Source organism: Rattus norvegicus, chromosome 13 (assembly GCF_021556685.1).
Source record: "Rattus norvegicus strain SHRSP/BbbUtx chromosome 13, alternate assembly SHRSP_T2T, whole genome shotgun sequence".
Taxonomy (NCBI): Eukaryota; Metazoa; Chordata; class Mammalia; order Rodentia; family Muridae; genus Rattus; species Rattus norvegicus.
The window spans coordinates 88,465,835-88,487,134 of record NC_141546.1 but is presented as its reverse complement, the minus strand read 5'-3'; the positions used below and the strand labels follow the sequence as shown (position 1 = coordinate 88,487,134).

At 40.8% G+C, this 21,300-nt stretch overlaps 1 protein-coding gene across 30 annotated transcripts in view; it reads right to left on the bottom strand.

Annotated features, from left to right (window-relative positions):
• Aim2 (absent in melanoma 2) overlaps window positions 1-21,300 on the bottom strand; it is a 41,831-nt gene that overhangs the window by 6,644 nt on the left and 13,887 nt on the right. For 11 of the 30 annotated variants that reach the window (XM_087580997.1, XM_087580992.1, XM_087580994.1 and 8 more), the window contains 2 exons: window positions 4,709-4,893; window positions 2,042-2,323 (listed from right to left, as the gene is read on the bottom strand). The exons of 3 other annotated variants lie outside the window; for them this stretch is intronic. In XM_087580997.1, coding sequence (XP_087437123.1) covers window positions 2,042-2,303 — 262 coding nt within the window. In that variant the 5' untranslated portion in view covers window positions 2,304-2,323; window positions 4,709-4,893. Of the gene's footprint in view, window positions 1-2,041; window positions 2,324-4,708; window positions 4,894-16,573; window positions 16,752-21,300 lie in introns of all 30 variants that reach the window. 16 more of the 30 variants (XM_087581003.1, XM_087581004.1, XM_087581005.1 and 13 more) reach the window with 4 other exon arrangements.

Below are 21,300 nucleotides of genomic sequence, written 5' to 3'. Positions count from 1 at the left end.
TTTGAGTCTTGCTCAGGAATCCTATAGAGACATTTGTTCTTGTAGGTATGTCTAATCTTTGGTCTGTGAATCGCATGTGCCCAAGAAAGCTCTGAATGAAACCCAATGCAAAACTATAAACTTACTAGATATTTTTGTCCCATTTCTAACTCTGTTGTGCGGTTATGGTACATAAACTTAGGATATGATGATGGTGTATAACTAACACCAAAATGATTAAATATGTTTGCAAGAAGTTCAACTGATCTTCTAATGGTTAGTTCTATAAATTTTTTCTTTATTTTTTTGATAAATGTGCACATAAGAATATCTAATCTATATTGACAGCACAGGAGAGGAGAAAGAGTTAAGGAAGCTCAAGGGAATAAACATGTCATGCTATTCCAACCTATCAATCACACTGACCTTTTTATAAAGGTCATTCACAGTTTTGTGAGGAAGCATTTGGAAAACTGTCATCTTCCGCTAGATACCTCTCATTTTATCAAATAATTCGATGCATACTTTTCACCTATCTAAGATCATTATAATTAGAGAATTTGCTTAGATTTGCTTGACTTTGTCATACTTATTTGTCCTCATAATTTTCTTACCCATTCTCTTGCTCAAGCCTGTTATCATTCTTTGATGACATTGTTTAAGTTGTTCAGATAGCCCCCACTTTTCATGAGGCAAGGTCATGACATGCTGAACATTTACTAGAATAAATACGAGGTGAAACTTCTCGGAAATAGCCCAGAGATCAGTGCTCTACCATAACAGCCACTGGCATCACTGACACGGCGGTGGTTGAGGCAAGCTTGCAGATGACTTCAGGCAGTGCTTCTAAGCTGCAAAGAAACTAAACTGACTTCTAGATCAGCACTCACCCCTGAGTTTTCAACCACGTCTCAAAGTAGATCATTTTGAGCTAATCAAAATTCCACCATCATTACAACAGTAAACTGAAGGAAATTTTTAAGTAACGGTGTTTTATATCATCTTATCCAGAAAAAAAAAAAACAAATAAAAAGTAATTGGGGGGAGGGGGGGAACTAAACGATGCTATCAGAATTATTCAGTTGGGTTGCCAGTAGATGAACAGAAGTGACTGGGAGCAATGGTGTGCTCTTACTGTCACCATGTGGTCAAATGTAAGAACTACACTTTCCATCCGATGTCAGCCACCCTTAAAATGATCATTAATCAGGCCTCGCTCTAAGTTCCTCAAAGTCATATAACATCTCACATCTGTATGTGATTTTGCCCTTACTTCATCACTTCAATGGTGTAGAAATAACCCTCGGGAAGCCAAGCCTCTCCTCCTGCATCACACACATCAACTCTGCCATCAGGTAACATTTTGCAGCTTCTGTATTACAGTGTCCCTAAACTACTGCCTTTGGAATCTCTCATTTTAAGGATTCCCTTGATGAAGTATTCTTTTGTTGGCTCTTATTAGTCATTTGAACACAAAGGAAACACCACTTGTTCTTAGGGAGCGACTGGGAACTTAACAACCTGCGTATGATTCTGTGGAAATCCGGAAGTGGCTTATTGAATGCAAACACGTGCTTTGTGTCCTGAAAATTTGTAACGGCATCTATACTGGAGATAAATAAGGGAATAAAAATTCCATGGAGTAGAAGCACAAAGGCTTCCTAAAAAAAATACTGACTGGGACCATGGCAGGATGGCTCAGTACAGAAGTGGATAATCCATGGCAAAGTTAAAGGAGTCTCTGGTTTGTCTGTTCAAGGATGTGCTTTCTTAATGTTACAGACAGGCCTTCAGCAAAGTGTGAAAACCTTAACTACTGTGTAATGAGACCTTGGACATTAACACCGACATCCCATTTCCACAGTTTCTACCAATAGTTTGGTGGAGAAAGAGACAACGGTGGCAGCCCTCACTACTGGCTAAGGAATTTGTAACATGCTGTTTAGTGACTCCCGAGCAGGGAGGTGAAGGGCCTGGTGATTAAGCAAATTAATTTCCTACCATGCAGTGTACAAGGGCTTCATTTCTCTCATCTCATTGGGGGAGGGGGCACTCTACACACCTTCTTTCTTTTTCTCTTCAAGAGCCTTTGCAATATCCATATAATTCAACTTCTGAAAAATACTAATGGCTTTCGCCACCGCAGATGCTGCTCCTGCACTTTGAATTAGTTGGTCAGCTAACTCCGTCCTGTCTGCAATGTTCAGTGTCTTCCTGGGAATGTTAAACTCAGTCAGGGCCAAGTACTTGAACCGTTTCAGTTCCTCCTCCGTGATGTGGTCCAGGCCGGTCAACAACAGCATTTCCCGAAAGTCACTCTCCATCTCCCAGACTCAGGATCAGCCTAAAAAGAAACCTCGACTGTAAGATTACAGCATTCTATGTAAGTCTCCACTCAGGATACACAGGGTGAATAGGTAACAGGAAATACCCAAGATGACAGAGCAGGAAGAGAGCCTTAGGTGAAACATGAAAGGTGAATCACTATGCAAGATGGTCACTAGTGCCAGGAAAGGATTCTTTCAAAGGGCATGTGATAACCTAGGGATTCTTAGGGTCTATGTTCCTGTCCCCTCTAAAGCATAGGGTATGTGACATAGTATGTATACTTCAGACATACAATTTAAAACCTTAACATATATATTCTCAAAATACATTTACCAGTTCATTGGCTTGAAGACCACATTTTGGGTGTCCCCTCTTTTCCAATCAAGATCAGAAGAGCTAACTCCTGAGCTCTTCTCTAGAGATTTTAAAGGTTTAACTTGTATATCTATGACCTATTCTGGATTCTTTTGTATATGGTATAAAAATATAAAAAGATCCTCTTGTTCCAATAGCAAACATTCTTCCATGATCACATGGAAAAGACTATGACTTCTTCTTCTGCCAAAAATTCACTTTCCCATATCTGAGTTTGTCTATTTACGGATTCTTTCCCCTGTTCTTTAGCTTATCTCTCTATTAATTTAGGATGTATGTGATATTCTGAATGGGAACATTCAATAAAATGAAGATGTCAGCTTTGTCAATTAATATACAAACTACATGCAAAATCTCAGAGAAAATGTCTAAGGATCATTCTAAAGTTCGTGAAAAGATAAGGACAAAGATATACAAAATGATTAAAAAATATTCACCAAGAAACATTATGCTTACTGCCTATAAATACTTATAGGCATCTTATATTATACTTATATTACTTATATTATATTATATAATACTTATATTACATCTTATTATAAAGATGTAATAATTAAGAAAATCAGATATTAAAGCAGAAAAATGTCAGAGTTAAATCAAAACCACACATACAAAGAAACGTGTCACAGAAACAACATGAATAAATCTGTAAGAAAGAATGACAAGCAATGAAAAGTATTCAAAAACTATGTGAGGAATGATTATTGATCTTTGCCTTAAATCACAGAAAAGTAAATACTCACCCAGATAAAATACCTAAATAGGAATAGCAATACAATTGAGAAACACTGGAATTGTTTTCTTCACTTTACATTGAGAAAAAAGAAAAACTTCCTGAACAATGTACATAAAGGACATGTTAGAGAGGTGAGATTGTATTCCATTTCATTGAATGCATATTCTAAATTTCTTCATCAAAATACAAATAATGCAAACATCAACTTAGAAGGTCCAAGCTGGGACTGTACCACCTTGAGTGTCCATAATTAATAAACACCTTCTTTGCAGAATACATGAAAAAAACACATATCTGTGAGAAATTATCAGCTGTCTAGGTGAAAAGCAGTGAAAGGAGATGGGCAAGCAACGTGCCTCAGTATGTGATGACAATGTAGGAGAATATCATTGACATTGCTAATAATGTTACTTTTGAGAGAATAATGTAGAAGACATATGGCTAAGATGTGGATCATAAGAGCAAAGCAACTGGCCAAAGACCCGGAGGTTTCCCATCAGTGCGGGCAATGTCAATGAGCTCTGTAGAGTTATTAATGACACCTTATCACTGCCCTGGTAAAAACTGGGCAGGTAAAGAAAAGATCAGAGTGGCTCTGTTTACATGGGTGGTGCTCATACTCAAAGCTCAAAACTACCATAAGCATCTTTTCCAACTTAAGAAATACACCTGAAATAGCATTGGGATAAATCTGCACCAGGGCACCAGTCCTTTTGATACCAGGGAGGAAGGAAGTCTCCTCTGGCTTAGCATGTGCAATGCGCTAACCACCTCAGCCTGTGTTCTACTGGTCTGTGTGAAATTTGAATCTTCCTACACCCTTCTTCAATAAAAACAGTCACATTCAATCACATTTTATACGAAAAATTAAAACACCAATTTCTCTGAAGGTGATTATCTTATTTACATACAATTTTACTACATAGTAAGTCTGCTTAAAAAGTTGTAAAGTATTTGTTGGGACCAAAATGAATCTTGGCAGTAGAGCCCTTGACTACTATACAGGAAGCTTGGGGTTCAACTGAAAGCACCATGAAACACAACCAGTGAGGGGTTGGTTAGAGAGTGGAGATACTCGAAGGAAATGCACTCCGATCTGATTGGCAGCTTCATGGCCATCAAGAGTGGCAGCTGCAATCTGAGAGCACATGCTATACCGCGCACAGTGTATATTCAAAGTGCTTGCACAGGGAGTCTGAGAGATGGGACGGAAAAAGAACATATTGGCAAGAATGACTTTCTATCTAGGAGGTGTGTTACCAGGACATGAAGTTGTCCTGTATGGCATACCTGGAAAACACCAGCTCCGTAGCAGTTGTAGGTTAAATTGGGATTCGAGGCAGAATCACTTACTTGATGCCACACAGCTTATAAAGGATGACTAGATGGCCTGACCTCAAGTCTTCTGAATCCAAGCCCTCTGCTCTCTCTTTTGCCAACTGCCTTTGTATTATTCACAGAATGTGCAATGATACCTTTGGATTAAAAACAAAACAAACCACAAAACAAAACAACAAAATTCTAACGTTACTGTTATTTCACAACAACCATTCCTTACATGCTCATTTGTAACTCGAAATATTAATAATAACATCACAAATTGCCATCATTTTCCCCTGTCAAAACCATTTATCTCTCTTCACAGTGTGTCAGAATAACTGAAACCCAACCTCTCTGTAGGTTTCTGTTTGACTTTCCCTGCATGTATTTTATAAAACTAGAGCTGACCCTGTTCCTCTGTTACCACAAACTTTCCAGGACCTCTCTACTTGTCTACTTAGCAATCCAGTAGTTTTTGTTTGTGTTTTGGTTCACATTCTGTGCTAGAGTGAAAGTAGTTTGTGGGCAAGGACTCCATTGTTCTTTTCTGCAGTCCTAGTTCTGAAAATACCATCTGTGATACAACAACTATTCAACAAACATTCACTGACTGAGTAAGCAAAGCTTCTCTAACTAAAAACACAGCTCTAGGCATCTTCTGGGCTGTTTTCAGGGTACCTTTGGTTTGACTGAGAAGCCCAGTTGAAAGATCACAGAACAAGATGGCAGCTAAATAAGGTCCCCTAGCAGCCATCTTACCACAGGCACACAAATTTTAACTGGCTGTACAGAGCCCAACCTGCCCTTCTAATACCTAAAGAAGCCATGTGAGAGACCTTTGTGTCTTGGTTTCATTGGATAGTAAGAAAAGACACAATGAAGAAATGGAAGGGAAAGATTTGTCCATGTTGACACTCCTCCAAGTTCACAAAGTGGAGGGGGGAGAGAAGAAAGAGAAGGAGGATGAGGAGGAGGAGAAGGAGAAGGAGGAGGGAGGAGGGAGGAAGAAGAAGAAGAAGAAGAAGAAGAAGAAGAAGAAGAAGAAGAAGAAGAAGAAGAAGAAGAAGAAGAAGAAGAAGAAGAAGAAGAAGAGGAAGAAGAAGAATAGTAGGAGGAGGAGGGGGAGAAGGAAGGGGGAGGAGGAAGAGGAAGAAGAGGAGGAAGAGGAGGAAGGAGGGGAGGAAGAAGAAGAGGAGGAGGAAGAGGAGGAGGAAGAGGAGGAGGAAGAGGAAGAGGAGGAGGAGGAGGAGGAGGAGGAAGAGGAGGAGGAGAAATAACTCATCCCAAGCCTTAGACTTTAAACTCAGTACCATGCTAGCACAGTGAAATATCACTCCCTGGAAGAATTCTATAAGCCCTTAGACTAGACTATGGGTTAGACTGACTGGAACTGTGGAAGCCAGTCTGCTCACTTCCTTTAGTTCTCCTCCTTGGATCTGGGTTGGACAGAAGGATGAGCAAAAAGGTCTCCACCCACAGGTGATAGGACCCAAATCTAGCTCAGAATTCTGCTTACTGCAGTGGGAAGTAGCAACAAACAGAAAGAAAAGCCTTTTAGACCCGAGCCCCACTTCACAGGAAAAGCCTCCCAACACGCAATGGAATTAAACAACTGCCTACAGGCTTTAGTACAACAGCTTCAAGTCACCAGCCTGGAAGTAGGCAAAGGACACCCCCTACTCACATTACAGAGTTTTCTCTGCCCGTGAGACTCGGGTGTAACCCTGGTTAGTGTTGCCCTTGGTGGTCCTTAGGCCTGGGCATCAGCTATCTTCAAGTTAGTGTTACCAGGCAAACATCAAGCACAAATTATCAAGATCATTTGACGTGGTTTACCACTAAGTAGGGACTTGTGCCCTACCGGGACGTCATATTTTGGCCTGTGTGTCTACTGGTATGGCATAGACCTGGGTGAACTCAGCATGAGTAAATCAATCAGAAGAACTGCTGAGAGAGAAACAAGAATTCAAAGCTAGCTCACGGGCCACCGCCAACAGCAGACCGAGCGTCCTCTTTAGGAAGTGGCAGTTGAGGGATTATAGCAAAGGAGAACACACGTTTCAGAAGCTAAGAAAAGAAGATCACTCTTAAAGTTAAAATAGAACCAACTGTGTCTCCTTTGTTTGTTTTGTTGTAATGCTACCTAAGGTGAGGATTACAGATGTGCCAGGGGTTTAGCCATGTGGAGTTATTGGTAACAAAAAGAGCAACAAGGAATGCGGGGTGGAAGTTTTACAGCTCTTGCTGTAAAAGTGTCAGAGAAATGTGACAGAAGACAGGGTGGGAGGTGGGGAAGGAAATGGAGAAAGACACTTGTACTTGCTTGCTTTTCTAACATGGGAGGCATCAGACTTTGTTTCATGCTGATGAGAATGATCTAGAAGGGGGCGGGCAAGCTGTGGTATAGAAGAACAAAAGGAAAACTGCTCCTGTGAATGAGCCTGAGGAGGATTCCTCTGGAGCACACCTTCTGAAACAAAGGAAGCCCACTCTCCCATTTCCTGCATCTGACATCTGCTGTGAGGGACAGACGCCCACCTTTCTTGTGCCAAGATTTCTCAATTCTTCAAGGAGTTCCAACAGTGTTCACTTGCTGCCTACGGCTGACAGCTATACAGCTAGACAGACACAGACTCAAATCCTGGCTCTGCCATTTATTGGCTGTGTGACATCTGGTAAATTACAACCTTCTAATATGTCCATATCCTCAAGTGTAAAATGGGGAAAAGGTGAACATCTCCATTAAATGGCCACTGTTATAATGCCATGCTACTGAATCAAGAACTTATAACAAAACCATGTGAGAGTAATCATTGAGTTAAAGTCAGCTACTAATAGAAAAGTGATAGACAAGGTTCAAAGTAGTGATATTTCACAAGGAATAGCAGATTAGCCTGGGATGGGAGGTGAGGGCTTGTGTTGGGAACTGGGAAAAGAAGGTGGATGGGTATTTTTTTTCAAAACTATGTTTTCAAAAGACAGAAGATGAAAATATGAGGAAAAGTGGAGGAGAAAGGTTGGGATCTTGCAAGCTGACCAATTGTCTTAGGCTAAGACAGAGGGCCCCAGGGCAGACATGTCAGGTGGAAGACTCCCAGTGCTGGATGAGGGTTTAAGTCATTAAACTCCTGGGCTACTGCCATAGAGGTGCCTCAGGGACCTTGCATGCGGAACTGCAGAAAATGTCAGTCTCCTAAAAAGACTGGCAGGAAATCTTTAAGAGTGATTGAAGCTCAAGAGAAATGAGTCGAACCAAGAGACTCCAGGGGACAGAGCTGGAGTGACAGTAAAGAAAATGTCTACTTTCAGAGCTCATGTCATTTGTTCATGGTCAAACTCTCAGAGGATGCGCAGCATAGCTGGGGCCCTCAGACGTCTCTCCTGTCGAAAAACCGTAAAATCACCCTGATCCAACACTCTGCTTTGCTTCTTACCCTTGTTGCCCAACACGCATGTACTGCCTCCATCTGGTACATGAAGCTGTTTTACAGTACTGTTGCTAAGCATTGACCTTTGCCCCAAGGCACCAAAAAGAGTCCCATGCTCATGGCTGGTAGGATCCAGCTAAGTTAGCTGAGATATTGTTCCTTTCATAGTCATAAAAAATAAAATTTTATAGATGCTTCCTGATGATTCATCTCAAAGCTACAGTGCCATAAAGAAAGAAATGACCAAGAGTCTGTAAGAAGTGATAACAGATGAGTTGCTGATACTTGTGTAGCAAACAGACCTAAGGTACCACCTGATTTCTGATCATTAGGACCTTCTCAGGGTGTTTAGAAGGCAAAGGTGAGGATAAATATCTCAGGACATGTTGATCTACACAAATTTAACCCTAAGGTCTGTGCTATATGAGTGTCCATGTCCAAAAAAACAAACCTAACCAAAACAAAAATAAAACCGAACTGAACAAAAAAAATTGCAAACAAATGCATCTCAAACAAAAATGCATCTAAAATCCTCCATCTTCTCTCAGACTCCAAAGCCAGTGGTGGATGTGAAGATCTCCGTTCTAATTCAAGGCTTCAACAATGATGACATACATGTTTACAGTGACAGATCGAATATGAAGAGGTTCTATGTGTTGAGCTGCTACCTGAAGTCCTGAAAGTGGAGATTCAATTACAAATATACAGTGACAAGTTACAAGAACAGTTCTAACAGAAACAAGCTCCAGAAGCCATGAGGGCAGATGAATAACCTCTAACTGTGCTCTGTGATCCAAGTCAAGCAGTGAGGGGCCTCTTTCAACTCTCACTACAAGAATCATCCCGATATGTCCACAGATATAACCTCAAAGAGGACCCTATCAATGAACCATCCATGCTCATTACATTCTGTAACCTGCGTATTACTTTTCCCCCACATATATAATCTACCACCATTTGAAATATATGTATTTAATGTGTGAGTAAGACATTTAAGACTAGAGAGTACTCTGAAGGCTTCAAGATAGAACCACGGGGATATGGGCATCTGGCCATGCCTGTGGGAGGTTATTTTGATTAAGTTAACTAAGGCAGGAAGATCAGACCCCAATCCCTGGGCTGGGATCCTTAATGTGGATGCACTGTGAACAGCTGCCTGACTGTGTCTCTCCTGATGTGATGACTGTACTTTCAAACTGTGAGCCCAAATTAACCCTTTGTTCCCTGAATTAATTTCATTGGGGGAATTTTACTACAGCAACGGGAAAAGGAAAGGGTACTTAAAAGAAAGAGACAAGGCATAGGGTAAAAGAAAAATATAGTCAGTCAACAAGACGTTTAGACAGAAGTTGCAACAATGAAGAAATACTGACAATTGTGATAATGAACGGACTAACAAAAGGATTTTTGAAACACTGAATGTCATAGAAGAAATCCTTTTAAAGTCAACGGGAAGATGCAGCTGAAGAACGTTCTGTATAAGTGTAAAGAGAAGACAATGGGATGGAGGGAAGAAAAATAAGAAGTTTGGACTGTGTTCTAGAATAAAATGACTACCTAATAAGAAGTCACACAGGAGTGAGCAAAGAAAGCAGGAGCCACAGAGAAATGCTGTCTAGGGTCAGAGACAAAGCTCAACAGAAGAGCTTCAACCCAGCAATGCAATGCCCTAGAGACACTCTGCAGTCCTTCCAAACAAGTAAAATATGGTCTAGTTGGATAAACAAGGGACAACCAAGGCACATTGCTTTGTTTTGATTTTGGGAGTTTGTTTTAGCAGACTTTACTTTACAAAGCAGCTTGCAACACAGAGCCAAAGGTAAAGGCAACCCATGGGTCTGGTCCACCTCATATACAGTTTCCACTACTACCAGCATTCCAGAGTGGAACTTTTGCTAAGATTGAGAGGCATACACTGGCACACATTATTGTTCAAAGTCTTCAGCTCACATCAGGCTTCAGTCCTGGAATCAAAGGTGTCTGTATGTATGAGGAAGATGTGTAATGACAGGCAGCCACCAATTCAGAATGGTTTCCCCAACCTTAAGCATACATCAATGTCTGCCTAGTCACGCTTACTTACCACTAACTGCAACCAGCCGCCATCTTTCACCATCTCCATGGTTATTATCATCATTATTACCTTTGTCAGAAGTTACCACGCATATATCACACACTACTCAGTCTTTTCAGATTGCTCTATCAATCTTGTTTAATATGTATTTAAGTTTCCTTTGTAGGTTTTCTGTTTTGCTTTGTCTTCACTTTATTTATTTTTGGTGCTGAATAATATTCTATTGTCTAGATAAACCAACATTTGAAAATTCATTTTTCCTACTGGATAACATTTTGGTTACTCTCAAGTTTATTCAACTATCACTAATACTGCTGTAAATATCCATGACCAGGTTCCTCTGTGTATGGCTTTTAGTTCTGTGTGTCACCAAGGGATGTACAGTCAAAGCAGAAGTGGCTTTATAAGAACCCACCAACGCTGTTCTGAAGATGATATCTTTATTCGGAAAGGCAGGGACAGGATAGAACGAAGGCTATCATTGGACAAGAAGGAAGGATGGGCGGGAACAAAGTTTTAGAAAGAGGAGAAGGAGCGGGAGTGAGCAGAAGGAGCTGGGAGAACATGGCGGCAGATATTAAGATTTTTCTCTGCACATATGTATACAGGATTTTGTTCTGGCTAGATGGGCAAATTATATCTTATCAACTGAATCAGGGATTATTGTGTGGTGTGCTCTTTCATGCAGCGACTTAATTGAATTCAAGAGAAATGTGTGCTGGCGGGACACACCAAGCACACTATGGGATTGGGATGTGAAGCCTGGAGTACTTGGGGGCAGAGGGGAGCCACTGAGATAAAGCTGCCCTGCAGTGCCATGAGGTCCCACAGGTGCTGGCAATGGTGTGGGATAAAAGGTTCAGGTATTGTACCCCACAGTGCCTTGTGGCCCTATGGGTGCAGGCCCTAGTGGTGTTAAGAGGTTATGTTTTTTAATATTTACCACAACACACTGTTTCACTTTGCATTTCCTCTAACAGCGAGCTAGCTTTCCTGTTGGTCCATGACCTTGCTGGTGCATGGTACTGTCAGAGCTCTGGATTGCAGATGGGAGAGGAGGGTGTGACGTCCTTGCTTATGCTTTATGCTGCGCTAATGGCACATGAGACAAAGCCTCTCTTCACTTAATTGTCTGACATTTATCTACTCCCTTTGGTCAGGTGCCAGTCAAGATATTTGATCCATTTATTAATAGATTTCTGGGTGTTTTAACAACTGAAATGAGTTCTTTATGTATTTTTTAACATAAATAATGCATCAGACATGACCTTGGCAAATATATTTTAATTGCTCTCTGGCAATTCTTTCAAATAGCAGAAAATTTTAATTTCTCTAAAAATGTTCACTTCTTTCCGAGCTTGCGGTCTTTGGAGTTCCATTTAAAGCCTTGACCATACATGCAGGTGTGTAGAGTTTCACCTATGCTATCTTCTAAGAATATTTGAAAAGGTTTCACGTTGATGAAATTATTTATTTAGAGAGAAAAAGACTGACAGTGAGAGAGCAAGGGTGTAAGCAAGAAAGAGCGAGAGATTGAGAGTAAGAATGAAGGGAAAGCAGGCAAGAGAGAGGGAGAGAGGGAGAGAGGGAGAGGGAATGGATGGGGGAGGGGAGAAGGAGGGATGGAGAAAGAGGGGGAGGGGAGGGGAAGAGAGAGGGAGAGGAAGAGAGGGAAAGGGGGAGGGGAGGGAAGAGGAGGAAAGGGAGAGGGGAGGGAAGAGGGGGAAAGGGAGGAAGCACATTTGTACACATGCTACTGTGTCCATGTGGAAGTCAACAAAGGACTCTCAGGAGTCAGGCTCTCCTTCCACTGTGTGGGTTCCTAAGATTAGCCTCAGGTTGCCAGGATTGGCAGCAATCAGCTCTATCTGAGTCATCATCTCCCAACCCTCTTTGAGAATCTTCAGTATTTTACGTTCCAGGCATTGGTGACCAGCTGCCTGGAATCCTTTGCTGAAAAGAGTACCTTTTGCCATTATCAGAGAAGCTTCCTTCTGCAGCAGATGAAATATAATATAGATACAAATATACAAATATCGAGACCGGCTGTCAGACATTATGAAGCAAGTAAGAGACCTTGGAACTCTCGGCCCTAAATGTGATGTCTCCTTCAAATCCTCCACCTCAGAGCTCAACAAAGCCCCCAGAAGAGGAGATGGAAAGAGAGTAAGAGCCAGAGAGATGGAGAAAACCAAGAAAACGAGGGCCTGTGAATCAGCACGACCAAGCTCATGTGAACTCACAGAGACTAAGGCAGTATGCACAGAGCCTACAAGTGTCTGCGCCAAGTATATATTATGACTTCCAGTTTAGTGATTCTATGGGATTCCGTAGTGTGTGAATGAATGGGTCTCTGGGTCTTGTGCCTTCTCTTGGGCTCTTTTCCTTCAGTTTGTTTGTATTGTCCAATTACTATGTGTTAGTCCATATAGGAGGGGTGTGGGGAAAAACTGAGAGAACTAGAGGGAAGATAATTTTAGGTAAGGAATTATTATATGAAAAAAATCTATTTTTACTGAAATTAAAAAATAGTCATTTCATTACTTTTTCTACTTCATCAAGAATCTATCACTTAACCGTGCTTATTTGGGTCTACTTTTAGGATTTGTACTCTGACCCATTGGTTGTACATATATTTTTAATTTTATTTACTCTTTATATGTGAGGCTGTGTGTTTTCTCATGTACTCGAGAAACTCTGGGAACCAGAAGAGGGCATTGGAAACCCTGGAACTAGAATGACAAATGGATGTGAGCTGCCTTTGTAGGTGCCGGGAGCACAGTTGGGGTCCTCTACTAGAGCAGCACACAGGCCCAGCTTCGTACGTGTGTGTTTTTCCATCACTGTCATACTGTCTGAGTTTCCACAGCCCCATTGCTAGTCTTGAAGCTGGGTAACTTCAGTCCTCCAAATTTCTTATTTTTCAGGATTGTATAAATGATTCAAGATTTTTTTTACTTTTCTCTATAACATTACAACCAATTTTTGAGAATTCATGAAGTCATTCATTGGAATTTTGCTTGCATTGAATGTATAGATTGAGTTGAGAAATGACTCATGAATGGTACGGAATCTACTTCTCCATGAACTTGGGACATGTCTCTATTTTTTTTTCTTCAATTTGTTTTTTCCGTTTTGTGGTTTTATTTTATATGTATAGTGTACTCATTTACTGACATAGTTGCCAAAGTCCATTATTTCTCAAGGGATAACATTGTCTTTCACTTGCAACTTCTACTTCTTTACCATTCAGATATTTAAAAAGTAAGTGACTTTTGATGTTTGTTTTGTTTTGTTTTTTAATAGCATCAAAGCTTATACTTTACAGAATTCCTACTTGCTGAGACCCTGACCCCGAGACAGGCCCTGCAGTACACGCAGTGTTCATCTTTAATTCTAGCACCTAGAGGCTGAACCAGGTGAACCACCAGGTCAAGGGGAAGTTTGAGATGCAGAGTGGGATGCAAAATGCTAAGTGTCTGTGGGTTTTAATCAGAAAGTGTGAGATGACTACACTTGGATATTGAAATCATCTGTATGTGTGAGATGTGGGGACTCTCAAAATCATAGGAAAAGAGAGGGGTGAGGAAACGAAATTTTTAGCTTCCGTTGCAGGAAACTGAAAGTAGGTTATAGCATAGCTAAAACTGGGAGATTAAAAACGTATTATCATTAGAAAAGGCTGAACATGGCCAGGCACTGTGGCATGCACCTGACATTTCGTCACTTGAGAATTAGTGGGGAGAGAGTTGCCTCAGGTTGGCCTACATGGTAAGTTCAATGCCAGCCAGGGCTTCACCGAGAGATCCTGTCTCAGAGCATAAAACTGAAAGCAAAGGGTCAAAATACTTGGTGCAGGTGAGTAGCACTTGAAGTAGGAACACATGGGGCAGAGAGTTACACTGTTTTGTTTTGATTTCATTTGTTTTTTGACCAGTGCAAGGGGACTAAACTGAGGACACTGTGCATGCTAGGCCAGCACTCTGTCACCGAATAGCATTCCCATCACCAAAGGAGCTACTTTCCCAATGCTTATAGTACTATTTGAATTTTAAGCCAGAGCAATATATGGATTCGATGAAAATAAGGATTAAGTCTTAAATAAAAGAGGCTCTGAAAATTCTTGCTGAAGTGTTTACCATGCCATCGGCCCCAGAAATCATGCACAATGACATTAACACCAAACATGATCCATAATAAATTAAATGCCATTTTAGAAGTAGAATTAATCCAGATAAATTAGTTTAGAAAGGATTCATTAGTGGGGAAAGCGCTTGGACTCATCCTGTTCAGAGTCAATTATTTTTTTTAATTTTATTGAAAGACAATTTCCACAATATCCCAAACCCCCCTTGACCTGGTAGTTCACCTGGGTCACATCTCCAGGTGCTAGAATTAAAGATGTGCACTGCATGTGTTGCAGTGCCTGCCCTGGGGTCAGGGTCTCAGTAAATAGGAATTCTGTGGAGTAGAAGAAGCCTACTTTAGTGAAATGGAAGTTCTTTCATAATATTTTATGTGTGTGTTATATATAGTATTCTATATATATATAATCTATAACACACATATATAATATGCATATGCACATATAATGCACAATTGCCTCAGATACAGCATTAACTCAGCCACTAAGGGCTCTCTTTTTCCCCAGGTTACCTCACAGAACACTATAGTAGTTCTGACTCAAAGCTTAAGCTACTGGAGCTGGAATGAAATGAAGACTCGAAGGAAGTCGGGTGCTCAGGAACACACCTGTCACTTCTGTGTGCATCTACTGTGTTCTGCTAAGATGCTCATTCTCTTTCCCTTTCTATGCCTTGCCTTTTTAGACCATCTGGGAATAATTCCATTCCTAAGATACAAAACCATTTTTAGGAATAGAGAGATTAAGCAAACCCTAGCGATAGGTCCTACCATTCTCCAACCCCACGGTTCCTATTTCTTGTTCATCCCATCCTTCCCTGAACCTGTCACACAGTTCAAAATATAGCTAAATTTCCTTCCACGGAAGGATCGATAACCTCAAATTGCTCAAGAGTCTTGCTGCAAACAACAGAATTGACTCCAGCTGGTTTAATAAAGTCTGTTTTCTTAAAAATAATAACCTCAGAGACCAGTAAAGGATGAAGGCTCAAAGTCTGGTCTAAACTCACAGGAAAAGGGCCCCCACCTCTTCCCCCACCAACACCTCAAACCGCACAGTAGCTGTTCTGAGGAAGGAAGCTTGCCGCTGCTGTCACCTGCAGAGTGTCAAGATCTGGTTCCTCAGCAACTGCTACAAGTTCAGCCCCAGTGCTGCCTCTGTGTCGGCAATCCCTTTGCAATTTCAGTTGGTGCCTGAAAGTTAAACACCCCTAAAGGAGCCGTATTGGCAAGGTCGACGCCCTCCATGTTTCTGGTTCTTAATAACAAAGATGTCAGACTCAAACCTCGTTAGGGCAAGCCCTTGTCAGCTCCAGCCATCTGCACTGCAAAGGAAGCTGAAAGTTGGGCTTACTTCTGTGAAGTATTTGGAAGATGCTGAAAAACCCCAAAGGTGACATGTGCCTAATAAAAACAAAACAAAACAAAACAAAACAAAAAAACAAACGAGAAAAAGAAGAAAACAAAGAAAGAAAAGAGGTAGAGATTTGAAGGCTAAACCCAAAATGCTGGGACAGAAAAGTATTCAAAAAGTGTCATCGTTACAAAAAAAAAAAAAAAAAAAAACCCAGGAAGAGGAGGAGAAGGTCAGAGCAGGTGATATGAATGTGGGCTGCGTGCAGGAAGTGTTGAATTTGAGGTACTCATGAGATATGTAAATACAGAGATTTAATGGAACCTCTGAGCCTGGAGCTTAAATGAAAGGTCAGAACTCTGGATAAAGCAAGCGGCATCAGAATGCAGATGGCGACTGATGCTGTGGAGAGGATGTGGCTGAGGAAGGAGGGGATATGGAAGCATGTCCAAGAGACTCAGAGAGCTCAGACAGCGTGACACTGGGCAGAAGAAGGACAAGGGAGGGAGACTTAGAAAAAAAGGTCAGAGCACTAGAGAACAGAAGCATAAGCCTGTGGGTACCAGAAGGCAGGATGAAGACAGAGTATGGGGATCAATAGTGTAATATATATTTGAAACTTGTGAAAATAAAATAGATCTCAAACATCCTCACCATACCCACAGTAAAAGGATATCCATGTGGACACACACACGCGCACACACACACACACAAACACACACACACACACACACACACACAAACATGTACACAAGTAGATTAGTGTGGTTATATGATGATCATCTCACAAGATACTACATCATGAAGACACTACATTATATCCTGTAAACACCTACCAGTTATCTATGCCAATATAACTCAGTAAAGCCAGAGAGTGGAAGGTTTCAGATCTCAAAAGCTCTCCTCAGATTTAGGAAACATATAGTTGGTCATTTCCTCATTTTCCTATGATTTTCACCCCTCATTTCCTGACTTCTAGTCTAGGTTACTTGACGTATGCTCGGCCATACTCTCCTGAAAAAGATGAACAGAAAGAGGGACAAAGCAGAAATAACGGCCTTCGAGAAAGCTCTAAGCTTCTGAAACTGCAGGGTCAGACAGTTTTGCTACCCTGTAGAAGATTCCCCTTACCTTCTGCCTGCACACAGGCCTTGTTTCTGGTGTGAGTTGTCCCTGCATGAGGGACAATTTGTCCAGTAGTCTCAGGTCAGTGGTCAGGCCTTCCTCCACATCCCTCAATCCCCTATACTGAGTCCTGCCGCCTTGAGAAAAATCTTGCTACTCTTTCCATCCCCCTCTATTTGATCAATTACTTACCATAGCTAGATCTGTCTTTACAATTCTCTTCTTCTAAAATCATTCTTAAATCCTCCAAGCCCAAAGTCAGGATTCCCTGGTCATCCTATTATAGTTGCATTAGACACAGATTCGTGAGATCTGCTACCCTAACATACAAATGAAAATACACATCGACTTGGGTGAGCTTAAGTCTCGTGGCCTTCTGAAGTACCTACTCCATGAGAGTACCTGAGTGTACCTATGGGGGGAAGTCATTATGAACATTGAGTTTATATAGTTAATACTAAGAAATGTTAACTGAAAAATGTAAAACATCCAGCAAATGCCGTGCACCATTACTAGTATCATGAAATTCTTTTGTGTTGTTTCTATTTTCATAAAATTGCAAGCTATAGGAGCATATGACATCTTCAAATATTGTTAATAAACAATGTAAAAATCAAGCCAGCCAGGATGCTGCACTTAAAGGGTGGGGGTGGCAAGATCATTTCAAAGCCATCTCTGGCTACAAAGGAACTTCAAGGACAACTTGGGCTAGATAAGTCCATGTTTCAAAAATAACAATGAGCAAAGAGAATGTAATATACTGAGATGTCAGCCTACAAATGTTACTTGTGTGTGAGTTTTACTAATCTCTATAAGACCATCCCATGCCCAACTCATCATGACTGCTTACCATGTCTGTTTAGTGTGATTCATACTCAGAACACTAGTGAAAAGGATAAGTCAGAGGTGATGTAAGGACATGCGGACTGTAAGAGGAGTCAGTTGATTTCTGATTCTGCAATGGAAGTCTATATGCAAGGACCACCCCTGTGCTGAAATTCAGGATACATGGGGATAATAACAGGGTTTTTTCCAGTTTACAGCCCAACATTTATAATAATCACTTGCTAATGAGCTTTTAATGATAAGAATCCATCACACCATTTCTGTATGTAAAAGACAGGTCCTTCTGTTGCGCTTCTCTTTACAGTTAGTAACTTTCTACTTCTGCTTGCTCATTGCTTGTCAGGTGGGATAAGATTTACAAAATTATGGAAAAGTTAATGTAGCTGGGGATAAAAGAGAGAACTGACAGTTACAGAGGCTGCGGAAGGGCAGAAGAGCAGGAAACGGAGAGACAAGGACAAGCACCGAGTCATTGGGATATACTCAGGCCATGACAAAGCACGGCAACATGGTATGAGCATGTGTGTACACACGCACATGTGTGTATGTGTCTGCATGTGTGTATGTGTCTGCATGTGTGCATGTGTGTGCATATATGCATACATGCATGCATTTATGTATGCATGTATGTGTGCATAAGATAGAATCTCTGTCTCTGACACCTGATTCCTGTGTCCTCCTGTGAATAGACCGGGATATTTTATCAATCATATGACATACCTGAACATCACAAATATGAAGGTATCTAATACACCAAGATTCTCATAAGCTAATGCAGTCTATCGTTTATTGATTCCTGATATCAAGAGCATCACCCTGATTCTCTAATTAAATTTCTTCTGCATATTGGTAACCAACACCTCACTCTTATGTCAATAAAGCTGTAATATCCAAATACCAACCGTTTCTTTTCTCTTTGTTGATAGCTAAAAATGCATGCATACATATGTACATACATACACACACATGCATATGCATCCACTTCTCATATTTACTTTGTGTCATCATCGTTTCTTTGTCTTTTATTTAAAGATGACATAAAATTCTTCCTTAAAATGTCTGGTTGGGAGTTCTCACACAGGACATGATACAAGACTTCTGTAGTCTGGGTAACTTTTTCTGGCTTGGGCTGTCACTGTCTCTGAACCTCTAACTTCAATAGTTACAGTCAACATTTCAAGTGATTAATAACTCACTTATGTTACATCAAAATTGAGAATGGGTAAATAGAGGCTTAGGTTCGTTAAGGTTATATGATTAACACATTGTACAAAAAGGATTCCTGAACTTGAGCCGGCAGAAACCACAGCCCAAATTCTAATCTTACCACATTACCCCACACCACTTCCTGGTGACAAAGTGAATGGAATCAGCTCTAATGATGAAAACAGAAGCACAGAGGTGAAAGCAGCTGTCTTACTAAAAGTCTCTTCTAAGCTTGCTTACCTTTCCAACCACCCTGGCTTCCCTGCTCAGTTTCTGGCATTTCCCAAGTTCTTCGTCTTTGTCACTGTTTCATTATTTTCTTCTCTGGACAACACAAAGCTCTTTAAAATATATACCAGCCCACACACAAAAAAATTGGACACTCCAAGATATATCTCCTGAATCCATGAAGCATATTACCACAAAATCATTCAAATATTTTCTACCCTGTCTTCTAGGATGGCCACAAACCACTTTCTGCTCACCCCTGACTTACCTATTCTGTGTGGTTGTGGTTCAGTAACTGTTTATTGTAACTGCACTGGAAATTGTCACCACCCTGACCTTCAATCCCTTAACCCATTGCTCACCGCCCCAACTAAGAGTACATGCTACTGACAGCTGAGTTTTGTACCAGAATCATCTTCTGCAAAGGGAGACACCTTGCCCAAGGTCACACTGCTGCTTGTACTCAGCTTGAAGGCAACTGTTAACTTCTGGAAAGGGTGCCTCATCTCTGGACAACTGAAAGCCATCCAAGCCTGAGGGGACCTGAGGGGGCTTCTGCAGCTGCTACTACTAATGTGTGAGTTCAGCTTCTCCCTCTGCCCAATGCAGTTTACCTCTCTCACCTACAAATGCTCCTGTGACTCCCTCAGGCAAATCTCAGCATCTGTGTCTTAGAAATTCAACATAGCATGATACTTGACTCCTAACCTCTGTCATATCCACAAATATTGTCACTTTAACTAAAGAGTAAAACTGTAGTGTAGAGACATACCAGAAGGCACATGGATATATGTCCAGAAGCATAGGAAGAGGTAAACAGTGTGTAAATTAAAATCTATGAATTGTTTCCTCTTATATGCTATTTGAAGTGTTTGCTTCATATTGCATGGCTTTGTCATGGTTATAGTTTAATGTATATTAACACTTAGATGTCCTGCCTTTCAATTTTATATCTCCTTGTTTTTTAGTGTCTATACAAAGAGGTTTAGATACTTTCTAAGCTCTACCTCACATCTATAACATGAAAACTCTTACTATCTTTGTGTATGTTCCTGTGCATATGTTGGTATATATGTTTGTGCATGTGTGTGGTTTTTGTGTCCTTTAATGGTGTGTATGTGCATGTGTGAGAATGTTTGTCTATGTGATAGTTATATGTGGATGTGCATGTGGATATAAAGGAGCTTGTGTCTGTGTGTGCACACGTATATGTATAGTCATATCCATGTGGGGTGTGCATATATACATGTAGACATGTGTTATGTATGTATGTGAACATACATGCATGTGGCTGTGGGATGCACATATGTGTGTGTGTGCATGTATGTATGTGCATTTATGTGCAGGTGTGTTATGTTCTGTATTTATAGGTATATGTGTATGCATATTTATGAGTGTATTGGTAGGTGGGTCTGAGTGAATGGGTATGGGGAAGTCAATGTGGGGTGGTCTGTGTGTATGTGTGTGTGTGTGTGTGTGTGAGAGAGAGAGAGAGAGAGAGAGAGAGAGAGAGAGAGAGAGAGAGAGAGAGAGAGATTGTTCATTTATCCTGGAACTTACACTTATAGTTTCAGTCGATGGCCAGCAAGGACCAGGGATCCAAACCACCTCTGTCTGCTCCTCAAGCACCAAGGTTAAAGGTGTACATTATCTTTGCCTTTTGTGAGTTCTAGAGTTCTAATCTCAGGTCCTCACATTACCCAGTAAGAAATTTTTACCCATTGAGACATTTATCCAACCCATATGTATCATCTAGATCATACTGCTGGTGGTGCACAAAGATGTAATTTGCTTGAAATAAATGCAAAATCTTCTATTAAATTTTAAAAATATACATATTCCAACTCCCATTCCTGGAGGAAGCTTTCAACCATGCTGATTGGTTAGGACCCACAGAGGGGAGAGGAAAGATAGGAGGGAGAGAAAAGATGAAGGACAGTGAGAGCAAGTAAGGGTAGAAAGAGAAAGGGGAGACTGTCAGATTTGCAGAGAGTGCTGTACAATACAGATGGAAATGAACCACAAAGAACATGAATGACATTGGCAACATCTGTAGACCTAGTAGTGTATAATATATATGAATGTATATTATAAAAGCAGCATATTGTTGAACGATACAAAGTGATAACAGTCCAAGATACTCAGTGTGTATTTCAGG